Source organism: Letharia columbiana (assembly GCF_014066305.1).
Source record: "Letharia columbiana isolate WasteWater2 chromosome Unknown Sc0000010_s0, whole genome shotgun sequence".
In the NCBI taxonomy this organism is placed as follows: Eukaryota; Fungi; Ascomycota; class Lecanoromycetes; order Lecanorales; family Parmeliaceae; genus Letharia; species Letharia columbiana.
In genome coordinates this window covers 315,859-328,438 of record NW_023501047.1, presented here as the reverse complement: position 1 = coordinate 328,438, position 12,580 = coordinate 315,859, and the positions used below count along the sequence as shown (strand labels likewise).

The 12,580-nt window shown below is 49.8% G+C and overlaps 4 protein-coding genes across 4 annotated transcripts; 2 read left to right on the top strand and 2 right to left on the bottom strand.

The window, feature by feature from the left end:
• Positions 1-25: 25 nt before the first annotated feature.
• On the bottom strand, positions 26-758 carry HO173_003965 (uncharacterized protein; the record flags this gene model as incomplete). The annotated part of the gene is made up of 3 exons (XM_037305889.1): positions 26-90; positions 157-279; positions 491-758. 3 exons carry the CDS (start codon positions 756-758, stop codon positions 26-28), a joined length of 456 nt encoding a protein of 151 aa, XP_037167082.1.
• Positions 759-1,865: 1,107 nt separating this feature from the next.
• Positions 1,866-4,040, top strand: HO173_003964 (uncharacterized protein; the record flags this gene model as incomplete). Its single annotated transcript, XM_037305888.1, has 3 exons — positions 1,866-2,029; positions 2,420-3,768; positions 3,868-4,040. 3 exons carry the CDS (start codon positions 1,866-1,868, stop codon positions 4,038-4,040), a joined length of 1,686 nt encoding a protein of 561 aa, XP_037167081.1.
• Positions 4,041-4,746: 706 nt separating this feature from the next.
• Positions 4,747-8,022, bottom strand: HO173_003963 (uncharacterized protein; the record flags this gene model as incomplete). The annotated part of the gene is made up of 3 exons (XM_037305887.1): positions 4,747-5,288; positions 5,344-7,762; positions 7,825-8,022. 3 exons carry the CDS (start codon positions 8,020-8,022, stop codon positions 4,747-4,749), a joined length of 3,159 nt encoding a protein of 1,052 aa, XP_037167080.1.
• A 266-nt stretch (positions 8,023-8,288) lies between these two features.
• On the top strand, positions 8,289-12,153 carry HO173_003962 (uncharacterized protein; the record flags this gene model as incomplete). The annotated part of the gene is made up of 5 exons (XM_037305886.1): positions 8,289-8,433; positions 8,570-10,360; positions 11,442-11,485; positions 11,593-11,620; positions 11,762-12,153. 5 exons carry the CDS (start codon positions 8,289-8,291, stop codon positions 12,151-12,153), a joined length of 2,400 nt encoding a protein of 799 aa, XP_037167079.1.
• Positions 12,154-12,580: the final 427 nt, after the last annotated feature.

The following is a 12,580-nucleotide window of genomic DNA, read 5'->3' as shown; positions in this document are numbered from 1 at the left end:
TCCCATTCACCGCGACCACCTGCCATTACTTCAATTGCCGGAAGAGCTTTGGTGCGGCGCACTGGGTCGCGCAGTGTTGGAGGTGGAAGACTAGACATAGTTAACGTTTCATCAGCATTCGTCCCGGTATGAGCCATGTATCGCCATCAAACTCACATTCCTCCACGCAGTCTTCCTTGGGGCCCTTGTGGTTTGGGTTCTCGTGCTGCTTGGTAACGCGATCGGCGCACGCCTCGTAATGGTGCTTTGCGGGAGCGCATTGAGCAGACCTGGCGCACTCTGAAGACGCAAGGTTGTTAGCTCTGTATTTTTTTTTCTCGGTTCGGGGGCTCTCTGCGGGGAGCCAAATGGATGCAAAGCAATGGCCAGGAGTTCCGAACGGGACCGGAGCTCAAGCTTGTCACTTTTGCTGGAATCCCACTTTGGACGCCGTAGCCCAAGAATAGACTGTAGGGCAATGTATTATATATAGAGAAAGCCATTGACTTACCCTCCTCAAGCTTAGGCTTTGGATCCTCAGGCTCCTCCTCCTCCTCCTCCTCCTCTTCTTCCTCCTCATCTCCACCCTCGTCATCGCCCCCCTCCTCCTCTCCGCCTTCCTCTTCTCCCTCTTCTTTATCACCATCATCGCTTTTCTCCTCTCCCTTGTCGTCACCTCCTTCGTCGTCCTCTTTCTCCTCTTCGGGGGGCGCCTCAGCGTGCAGCTCCGTGAAGCCCATCGAGTTGTAGAAATCGGAGAAGATGTCGGAGAAACCCATAGCGGCGGCAGGCAAGAATTATGATGCTGCCGCAGCTGGCGAGAGGGTCGTCAATGTTCAATGGATGGGGTCGGAGGCTTCTGGTCGAGGGCAAGGATGGGAAGCGAGGTTCTTCGGGCCTAAGGCATTTTGATGAGGTAAAGCTTGGCGGCACGTGATTGGCTGGATTTTATAGGCACGGAGACGACGTGCCAAATTCCGAATCTCAAAGGCTCTCCATTACACTTCACAACTTGAAGTGCGGTGGAAAGTCTGTATGTGTGAGTTAAGCTCTTCAGATTACATCCAACAGTGCATACAAAATCTGAGAACAAGCCTTGGGCTACCCACTTGCATACAACATGGCTAACTACATCTCAGCAAATCCACTCTGGTGCCTTCTTTGGCACGTCTCCGCTGGACTTTGCAAAGCAATACACGAGAAAGCTAGGGAATTGCTTAGAGCTCGGCCTAGTAGTCTTCAAATGGAGGCTTCCCACACTGTAGCCATCTTGCATCCTGGAACAAGAAACACTGGCCTCAGATTTCAACTCATCTAGCACGGCGGTTTATGCAGTACGGAGAAATGGTCTTCTACTGCTCTAGCAGGTCACATGAGTGACCGTCTTCGATAGTTTTCATGCATTCATCTCCTGAGAATAACAATTCTGGCAATGCTTTTTCAATTAGAAAAGGAGTAGCTTCTTGCTTTGCTCATCAATATCAAGTAGCCCCACAGTTAGAAGCAGCTCTATTCTAATACACATAATCTCAAAATCAGTGTCATGTGGCAACGCGTAGAGACAAAGCGATGATTCCTCCTTGAACATGCACAGGAAAGGAGGCACCTAGAACATTCAGGGTCTCACCAAAACACTGATCAGAGCAAACCAAAGACACTCAAAGCTATGCTTTTAACTCAGTATGCCCTGCCTCTCACACTTTGAGAGCTTCAAGTGAGATTCGAAGGAACGCGCTAGCCGCGCGCTACGCCTCCGCGTTGAGTGGAGCCTCCTTTTTCTTCAACACCATCACCGAGAGCTATTTTTGCTGCCGTAGCTTGAGTCAAATCTTTTTTTGATGCTAGGTTGTTGATGCTCATCTTTTCACCCTCACTTTACATTAAACATGGCACCTGTGAACCAGCCCACATTCAGCAAGGACGAGAAAGTCTTGTGCTTTCACCATGAGCTCTTATACGAAGCCAAAGTGCTCGACTCGAAACACACGGAAGAAAAGGATAAGAAGAGTCCGATGCAATATCGGGTTCACTACAAGGGATGGAAGAACACGTAAGTGCGATTTAAATTTACATCCTATTGTCAAAGTTGAGGTTTGCCCTATTGTCATTCACTCATTCACTTCACCCCTCTGTTCAACTATGCTGAAACACCAACCTCCCCTTTCTTGATACATCAGCTGTTCAGCGTCTGCCTTTTTCTCTCTTTCTCTAACATACACACTGTCTTATTAAAACTCCCGCCGTTTTGAAACACCACATTTTCTCATACCTCCTCGCTGATCGAGGCTTCCCTTCGCTGCAATTATTGTTGTATCTACGCCTTCTTCACTGTACCACATTAATCTACCTCGCATTGTCACCATCGTATCTATTTACAGCAATTTTGCGCAGGATCGCATTTTCATCAGTACATCATACTAATACACACGCACTCCGCCAGCTGGGACGACTGGGTGCCAGAAGACCGCCTCCGCAAACTCAACGACGAAAACAAAGGCCTAGCCACACATCTCAGAAACGAGTTCATGGCTCTACAGAGGCCCGCGAAGCCAAGCATTTCTGCTGCGACCAAGAAGAAGACTGCCGGCTCTGATCTCAGCTCTACTCGTGGGAGCGAAGAGCGTCATGCTTCTCTTCCTGCAACTGGCCGGGGTCAGAAGCGCGGGCGCGACAACGACATTGAGAAGGCGAGTGAACCTCTTTCATTAGACCAACGACGCTCTTCTTCACGCGAGCGGCGCAAGCCAAGCAAAGCGGAATCGCCGCCACACCAACCTCCGAAAAGAACAAAAGGCAAAGCCAAGGCGGATTCACCAGCAATTATTCCCAAGACAAGAGGCAAACGTAAGGCTACGATCCCAGCATCAGAGATAGAAACGCCGACTTCCCCACATCCTCCACGGGACAAACCGGCTAAACGCAAGGATGCACCCCCATCTGAGTCGCCGCATGAGCCCTACGTTCTCTCGGAAGGATCCTCATTTTACGAGCGCTTTTCGCTCGATGACTCCAAAGTGAAGACTTCAAAGCCACCAACTGCGCCACAGAAGCCGACTGCCAAAAATGATTCGGACGATCCTCTGTTGAGCTCTGCTCGATATTCGCTACAGGATCTGGATCCAGGAGACGCACTTGGGAGGAGTCAAGGATCAGAAGCCGGTCAGAATAGCCGGAAAGAACGAGCAGAAGCCCGTCATGCTCGCGAAGCAGGCGAGATTCGTCCCGGTGGTGCCCTGCTCGCTTTGTACAAAGACCAGCCTCGTGGTACGAAGATCACAGTTGCTGGAATCCCACTGGACGAGACACCCGCGGACCTTGCGTCGTTTGTGAAGAAGAAGCGTCAGCGTGTGAAGACTATAGACAATAAGATCAAATTTACTGACAAACCTACCTTACAACAGGAGGAGACATTCAACTTGCGCCCAGCCATCCACATCAATGTCCCAGACCATCTCAAATCCATCCTCGTCGACGACTGGGAGAACGTTACGAAGAACCTTTCTCTGGTGCCGTTGCCATCTAAGCCTTCTGCCAACGAAATTCTAACAAGCTACTTCGATGAGGAGAAAAACAAGCGTCACCTCGGATCTCCCGAAGCTGATCTGCTAGAAGAGGTCGTTGCGGGGTTAAAGGAATACTTTGAAAAGTGCGTTGGTCGCATCTTGCTCTACCGTTTCGAGCGCCAGCAATACCTCGAAGTCTACAATGCGGTGCAGGGGGGTATGGGAGAGTATGAGGGAAAGGGTATGGGTGATATCTATGGTGCTGAGCATTTGTGCCGTCTGTTCGGTAAGTCACTTGCCTCTCCAATTACGACATCAACTACCCATACCTTTACACCAAGCATGCCTCACCCACTCCCAACGCAAGGCTGACGGTTCATCTCAGTTTCCCTTCCCGAACTCATCGCCCAAACAAACATGGACCAACAATCCGTCAACCGTCTCCGCGAAGAACTCCACAAGCTGACCCAATGGCTCGGCAAAAATTCCACTCGCTTCTTCAAAGCTCCGTACGAAACCGCCAGCCAGGATTACATCGAGAAGGTCCGTGGTGTTTGAGGAGAGTTGGGTTCAAGGTTTGGATAGAGGAGAGCCAATCGATGAATGCACGGACAGAGAATGAGAATCGTATCTTTCAAATGGTGCTTTATCTCGAGCGAAAAGGCCGTTGAGCGACAGAGGTCAGCATCTCGAGCGTCTCACATTCGCCTCTCATACGCCTGCAAATCATTCGAGGAGCATACGAGCTAGGTGCATTCAAAAAGGGTTTCTCCACAATTCCATTACGTTCTGCGAACCATCACCAAGCACATGCACGATGGACTACTCCACATGGAAGGGAGATCCTGAGGTAGCAGAGGTCTAGCATAGAATAGCATGCAATAAGACATTTCAACCCATCTGGTAATGTTGCCTTGAATGCGTTGATGCATGTTCTTTGGTTGCTTTTGGCCAACGCACGAACGCCAACAGTAGTATTTGAGGTTGAAGCGGTAGGAATGCTCCAAAAAAATGAGAAGCTCACACCAAACGGGCTGGTTTTAATAGGTTATCGATTGAGCTGACTCGCTTGACATTCGTACCGATCATCCTCTTTAAAGATAACGCACAAAGTTGCCGTTTACATATGAAAACAACGGATCAGATTGGAAGCTTTTGTGACAGCTTGCCTGTATACATATGTACATAAATAAAGTTACCCTAATGTACCTCTGCTCCACCATTCTCCTTCTGCTCATACCTTCTCTGTGACCAATTGACGCACTCACTCCCCCTTCAACTTCTCCTGCACGACCCCAAATGCCATATTTAACATATCCATCTCCTCCTTCATATGCGTCCCCTTTAACCCCGTCGCCACACTCGCGCTAGGATTCCTCCCCGCATACATCACATGTTTCCGATCATGATGTTCCGTCTCATTCAACAGCGTCTCAAGCCTTGGCTGCGTAAAACTCCACGCTCCCGCATTCAACGGTTCTTCCTGCGCCCACACGATCGTCTTCGCGTTGGGATAGATATCTAGATTCTCACGGAGCTGCGCCCAGGGGAAGGGGTTGAGTTGCTCGATGCGGGTGATGGCTGTGGAGTTTAGTTTGTGCTCGGCGCGGTGTTTGTGGAGGGCGACGTAGACTTGGCCGGAGCAGAGGATTACGCGGTCGATTTGGTCATGCGGGAGGATGGAATTATCGTTATGAGCGGGGTCGGGGATGATCCATTGGAAGTGCGACTCGCCGGTGAAGTCTTCGATGGGGGAGCGTGCAAGAGGGTGGCGGAGGAGGGATTTGGAGAAGAAGAGGATCAGAGCTGGCGAGGCGTTGTCAGTTCGCTGGCTAGAGGTGGAAATTTAGGATATACATACGTTTTCTGAATTGTCGGTTCATCTGCCTTCTGAGGATGTGGAAGAGATTTGACGGTGTAGTCATGTAGGCGATTTGCATGTTGCAGTCCTGATGTTGGCGGTCAAGCTTGGCTTCTGAGGGGAAAATCCTCGGGTCTTCGTTGCAAAGCTGCAGATATCGTTCCATTCTGCCAGAAGAATGCTCTGGGCCTTGCCCATCATAACCGTGAGGGAGGGACATGACGAGACCAGAACGCTGCATCCATTTCACTTCCCCTGAGGCGACGAACTGGTCGATAATGCATTGACAATTGTTGGCGAAGTCACCAAACTGAGCCTCCCACACGACAAGAGCGTTGGGCGAGGAAAGTGAGTACCCGTATTCGAAACCAAGGACGCCAAATTCGCTCAAGGAAGAATTGGTAATTCTGAAGGTACCCTGTTTCTCACTGATGTGCTGCAGTGGCGTGTAGGTCTCCTCGCTCTCCTGGTCATGGAGCACTGCATGACGCTGGGAGAAAGTACCGCGCTCTACATCTTGGCCCGATACTCTGACGTGATGCCCCTCGTCACAAAGTGTACCAAATGCGAGTGCTTCTGCCGTAGACCAGTCAATGGCTTTGCCTTCGTCGACAGTCTTCTTCCTGCCTGCGAGGATACGCTTCAGATTCCGATGGACGTTGAAGCCTTCCGGTGCAGTGCTAATCTTTTCTCCTATATGCTTCAGTTCCTCTACTGGAACACCGGTTGGCAAATGTGGCAGGATCTCCGTTGCAAGCTCCTTAGGAGATTTGAATCCGTTCCAGGCGGACGTAAGCCATTCCTTTGAAGTTGGCTGATAGTCTCTGCTAGATTCGAAGCTAGTGGTCAACATCGTCCAGACCCACTTCTTGTGCTCCTCAATGTCATCCTTTGTGAAAGACTTTTCCTTCAGAAGCTTCTCTTCGTACTTCTGTACAGCTGGCTTCTGCTCATTGATCCTCTGATACATCAGTGGCTGGGTGAAAGACGGTTGATCTGTCTCGTTATGGCCTTGTTTTCTGTAGCATACGATATCCACAACGACATCCTTTTTGAACTCAGCTCGCCAATCTGCGGCCATCTGACACACGAAATTGACAGCTTCGACATCATCACCATTGACGTGGAAGACGGGGGCGTCAAATGCCTTTGCAATGTCAGAGCAATAAGGGGTAGACCTGGCAAATCGAGGATCGGTGGTGAAGCCAATCTGATTGTTGATGATCATATGGATTGTTCCTCCAGTTGAATATGCAGGCAAGGCATGAAAGCCCATAGTCTCGTACACAACACCTTGACCAGCAAAAGCAGCGTCGCCATGTAAGAGGACACCCATCGCCGAAAGAAAATTCTTTTCATCGTTGTTGTAGTGTTGGATGGCTCGGGTTTTGCCCAGAACTACAGGATCTTCGGCTTCAAGATGCGACGGATTTGCTACAAGCGATAGTTGCACACGCTTGCCAGAAGGAGTGGGACGTTCAAAGTTCATGCCGAGATGGTACTTGACATCCCCAGAGCCTTCGTCGGAAGGTTCAGCACTGCCACCAAACTCGCTGAAGATTGACTCATTTGGCTTTCGGACCACGTTACTCAGAACGTTGAGTCTGCCACGATGAGGCATGCCGATAACGATATCCTTGACACCGTAGTCAACACTACGGTCGATCAAAGCCTTCATTCCAGGGACAAGCGTTTCACCACCTTCCAGTCCGAACCGTTTGTCATTTGGGTATTTAGTTGCCAGGAAGTTCTCAAAGCTCGAGCTCCATATCAAACGATCTAATATCCTACGCTTATCGTCGACCGAGTATTTGTATGGCGAAGGGATTTCCGTACGACTTCGGATCCAGTCGCACTGGTCCCTATCGGGGATATGGATGAATTCCACGCCATATGCGCCACAGTATAACCTCTCGCATGTGCTAATGATATCTCTTAATGTCATCTTCTCCCTGCCATCAATCTTGAACCTAGGGAGAATGCCGCGGCCCAGTGCGAATTCCGTATCGAGGTCCTTCTCAGTAAATTGATAGTGATCGAGCTTCAACTCTTTTGGATCACGGTATCCGAAAGCTTCAGCTTCCCCGCGTATCCCTAACGGGTCGGTCTTTGCCTTGTGGTGTCCACGCGCTTGGTAAGCGCGCACCAAGAGTTGTACTTTGAGATGGTTGGTCACGTCTGGGCCTTCACTTGCCGAGAGCCCAGCACCGGGCATCGCTTGTGGGACGCCACCCGCAGGAGTCGGCACTATGGTCGGTGGAGGTTGAAAAGCCTGCGACATGGGCATGTTTCCGTCTTCCATATTTCGAAAATAAACTTGCCAGGAGAAGTGGACACTTGACGGTTCCTTTTTCCATTGCATATACATCTCGTCTATATAGTTCGCGGTGTTGCCTTGCAGAAAAGAGTCATTAGGATCCTATAAACTCATTTCTCAGCTTCATCTTTTCCCATGTCGTTTCCAGCGGCAAGACTACTTACCACGCCTTTGTTGGTCTCTTCTGCGGCCACAGCATAATGCCGGCTTTGCAAGCGCTGTGACAACATAAGAAGCCTCGACGGGCGTACTGAAGGGACGGAGGAGGCTCTCAAAGTAGCAATGGAGCATGTTGACCGTCTGAGAGGGCAGATACCTCTTGAGAGGCAGCTGCCCGATTTGTGGAGGGAGGAACGGAGCATCATGGAATGGTGAATGTCTATAGACAACGTACTCCATGGACCTTGGGTGGGCAGAGCACACTCAAGCAAAGTCGCTGTATGTAAGGAAAACAAATAGCTCAAACAAGGTCAGATGTTGTTGCCGCTAACGGCGCCGGCGACGCTTCCGCTTTGTCCGCCAAGCTAAGCCTTGTCGGATGCAGTTGCCCTCATTAGAACATTGACTCCCTCAATGTGTGTCATTCTGCATAAAAATATCCTCGTTGACCATGATGTAGAGGTCCAACATGGCACCATCCAGAGGCTCTGCCGCCTACAAGAAGAAGGATGGCACCCTCGCTGTCTCCAAGGACGGTCAGTCGGTGTCATGGACGCCGGTGGCACCTCCACGATCAGAACCCGCCTTGACACTGCCCGTCTCGAATATCACTAGTGAGTATGAGTCATGTAGCCCCAGCCGAGCTGCCAGGAACAAATACGATCACTCTTCCACGTTGAAGTTAAAAGCGGATGACTCTAAGCTTTTCCAGTTATGCTAAACGTAACTTGAAGCTGACATGGCACATAGACCTTCAACAGACGCCGGCAACCAATCCAAAAGTGATGCTTAAGATCTTTGCTCAAGCTTCAGGTACATCTACTTCAGAAACCCATACCTTCACGTTCACGTCGCCCACGACCGCGAGGGCCGAGGCGGATACCATCAGAGATGCCCTCAGCAAGACGATCCAGATCATCAAATCTGGAGGAGCCCCACCGGCTGCGTCAGGAGGAGCTGGGGGTTCCTCTGCAGCCATGGCTATCGCAAGTGCCGTGTCTTCAAACCCCAGAGCAGGCGCAGACTCGCGTGCCTGGTATGATGACGAAAAGCTAAAGAAAGACGTGGAGTTACAACAGTCGATACTGAAATCCAATCCATCACTTTCCAAGACTTTCATGGAATCCTTGCGAACGAAGCCTGAGTCCATATCAAGTTCCCAATTTACGGCCCAGTTCTGGTCTACCAGAGTACATCTTCTACGAGCGCATGCTATTGAAAAGAATCAGACTAGAGGCGCCTACAATGTCTTGTCGAGTATCAAGCCCATGACCGTGGACAATGCAACCAGGCTTAGCATAAGCAAAGAGCAAATACAATTGATATTCAATCAACATTCTCTCGTCAAACGTGTCTATGATGAAAACGTTCCAAAGCTCAGTGAAGAAGCTTTCTGGTCTCGCTTCTTCCAGAGTAGACTCTTCAAGAAGCTCAAGGGCGAGAGGATAACGGAAGCCGATCCTACGGACAATGTACTCGACAAGTACCTACAGTACGATGATGATGCGGAGAGAGCCAAGCAGCTTATGGCGTCCCATGTTCCGCATATCATTGACGTGGAGGGCAATGAACAGAATCACAGCCAGCGCAAGGGAAATCAACCGGATCTCACGATGCGCCCAAGTTCCTACGACAGAGTACCAATCATCCGAACTTTGAATTCTTTGAGTGCAAAGATACTATCTCATGTAGCGCCTAACGACATCGACCCTTCCTTGCCCATAGGCGTTGATGAAGAAACATTCAACGAGCTCGCCCTACGGGATTTACAAGGCGATGCTGCCGAGAACCGTGTGATTCTAAACATCAAAGACCAAAGCCGCTTCTTCAATTCTGACAAAGGAAGCGGTGTCTCGGCAGATGCGCTGCTCTATGCCAAGCAGGACCCAGTCAAAGTCCTTCGGTCAATACTATCGGACCTGGCGCGCGTCAGCTCTAATACCAACCTCGACACCGCTATTGGTGTAGATGACGACAGTGATAGCGATTATGACGATGAGTCTAACCTGAAAAAGGGCCACGTAGGTAGCAAAGCTAGTCTTTCAGGGGCCACGGCCCAAATGCTCTCCGCCATCGCCCAACAGCGGGCCCAGAGTGATGACCTTTCCGCTTCCTCGTCCGGTTTCTCCACGGTGCAATCGTCGTCAACCTCTGGCCTTTCAGCAGCCATTTTCGACCGCCTCTCCCTCACACATGCAACTACCACCGAGTTTCTCCAGCACTTCTGGTCCGCTTTCCTTTCCGGCGACCCTAATAGGGCTGATGAAATCGGCAAGCTGTTCGAGACATTGAACAGAGCCATGGATCGCATCAAAGCGGTCGCTACGGACGCTGAAGCGGAGCGCCAAAAGGAAATCGAGAGGTTGAAGAAGCAGGTACAGGATCTTTTTGAGCGGACGGGCAAGAGGCGGAGGATGGATTATGAGAGCACTCCAGGGAGTGCAAAGGCAGTCAATCAACTGTTGGCGCCCACGGTGAAGGCGATTGAGGTTGCTACGAAGCAGTACAAGAAGGCTTTGGCGGAGCAGAGTGAAGAAATTGGTTAGACTTAACGGTCAGCCAGCGGAGAAGTGTTTGTACAATTTGATGTAAGGATGCATAGCGATGGTGTTCTCATCCATGGTAGCCAGAAGCTGGTGGAGTCCCAGAATACACAAAAGTCAGACTAATGGAACTACATAATTGAAAGAGCGTTTCGTAATAAGATGCATCCCATGGTCGCGCATTCGCCCAAACCGTACACACGCATACAAACCTGCCAATAGTCTTGATGGAGAAGGAGAAATCGTGGGGATGATGACACAGGAACGAGACAATGGAAGGGATGAAAACCTAAGAGAAAGCGAGGAAACTGAACCTCGGTCCACCCTCATCGGGCCATCCAACCCGAATCTTCTTATCCTCAACAGCCGCATCATCATCATCTTGTATCCGCACGTTTCCAGCCAGACAGACAAAGAGTCTCACATCTGACTACCGGCCGCCCTACAGGATGGGCCTCACTTACAGCGTGTCCTCCTGGATCCAATCCTTCACCCTCTGCAATTCCAACCCTCTTCTTTTGTTAGAAGTCTCGCCTTCACTCCAAGTTACGCCGTTTTGTGCCTTGACGTGCACGGTAACATCGTTGTATCGATTGAAAGATATGGTGTACATCCGGTGGCTGACTAAATCATCAAGGAAAGGGCTTGAGGATCATTTTTGAAAATATTCGAATTCGTGGGCGAGGACGTCTTTGTTGAGACTTGTGTTGAGAGTTCTGATAGCTTGGGTTGTTATGGCTGAGGGTTGAGGAGTGATATGGCGCTGTGCGAGCAGCGGGAAAGGCGGAATCGAATTAGGAGGCAGTTAAGACGTTGTATGCTAATCTTGGTGTATACTGTGATGTGAGCAGAGGGATTCGTAGGATGCGATTTGGCTCGTGGAAGTCTCGTTCTTTGTGTATTTGGTTGAATGTCCTCTATATATGACTAAATTGCTCCTAAACAATTACTGTTTCGCATGAACCTAAGTGGCCTTTTTCACACGTTGGTAGATCTAGGGAAAAGTCTGGGCCCATAGCAAAGATATTACTATATCGCTTGATACGTTTGATCAGTATTCGGCTGCTCTAATGAGGCAGACTTTGGCATAAGGGAACGGAGTATCCAAAGGGAATTAAAGGAGGTAAGTTGTATCTAGGTTCCCCGGGCGGGATTCCGTGGTCGTGCCACTATTTGTTCGTACGCAACCTTATTCCGGAGAATCTCTTTGATGGCTAATCTATTAGCTAGATCAGGCATACGCGGCGACAGGTCATAGGTAAAGTCATATTTTTGATGCCGAACATATCATCCTTAAATGAATTCAGATGACATAAGCGAATTGCTGACTTGTCCAAGCATCCATAAGTAAATACGGTTTTCTGCAGAAAATAGTGACTCACTCCTAACTGACTGGTAGGTGGCCTCACTATCTACGTTCTCTCATACAACGCTAAAGACTGGAGCAACAGGTTGACCATTGCGGACGGCAGCGAACCAGCAGATGAGTATTACGGAACCTTGGACGCCTATCTATCGCTGTCAAAGGCTCAGGACGCAGGAATTGATTGGGCGCTCGAGCAATTTCGGGATCGTCTTGACAGATACGATCCACCTCTCGCAACCAAAGAGGACAGAGATGCGGCGTCTGAGGACTGGCGGAAATTGGAGTCCGAGCAGGGCGATGTTTGGTCGTACACAATCAGCAAGGATGATGTGACATTGATCGTGAGGGCTGAGAGATATGTTGCATATGGTTCTCATATTCCTAGATTTGATGATGACGGGGGGAGGAGAACATTAGCAAGATGAAGGGAATAATAATTGCAGGGCAATCGGGTGTCGAGGAGAAGGCTGTGCAGCAGACGGTAGGGTGTGGATACCAAGCGAACGTTAGAGAGAAACAGAGATGGTACCTTTCACATTAGGTTCATCTAACGTTCCAGTAGTCTTCTCAAAGAAGGGGCTCCAATCAGCCTGCGGTACCTTTCACAGTAAGTCAAGATTCGAGGATAATGATAACCAATGATTTGGTCATTGATCTTGCGCTAGAATCCGCAAGTCTCTATCACTTGCAGGAGACTATTCTAGATGCTGCACGATTGCCTGCATGATGGCATTATGAAAGGGAAGAGAAAGGGAAAAGGAAAAAGGATGAGGGACACAGGCGGTCTCAATTGGCTCAATTAACATCAGCACTAAGCAAGCCCTAATTCTCCTAGGCTGTCTCGGTAAAGTC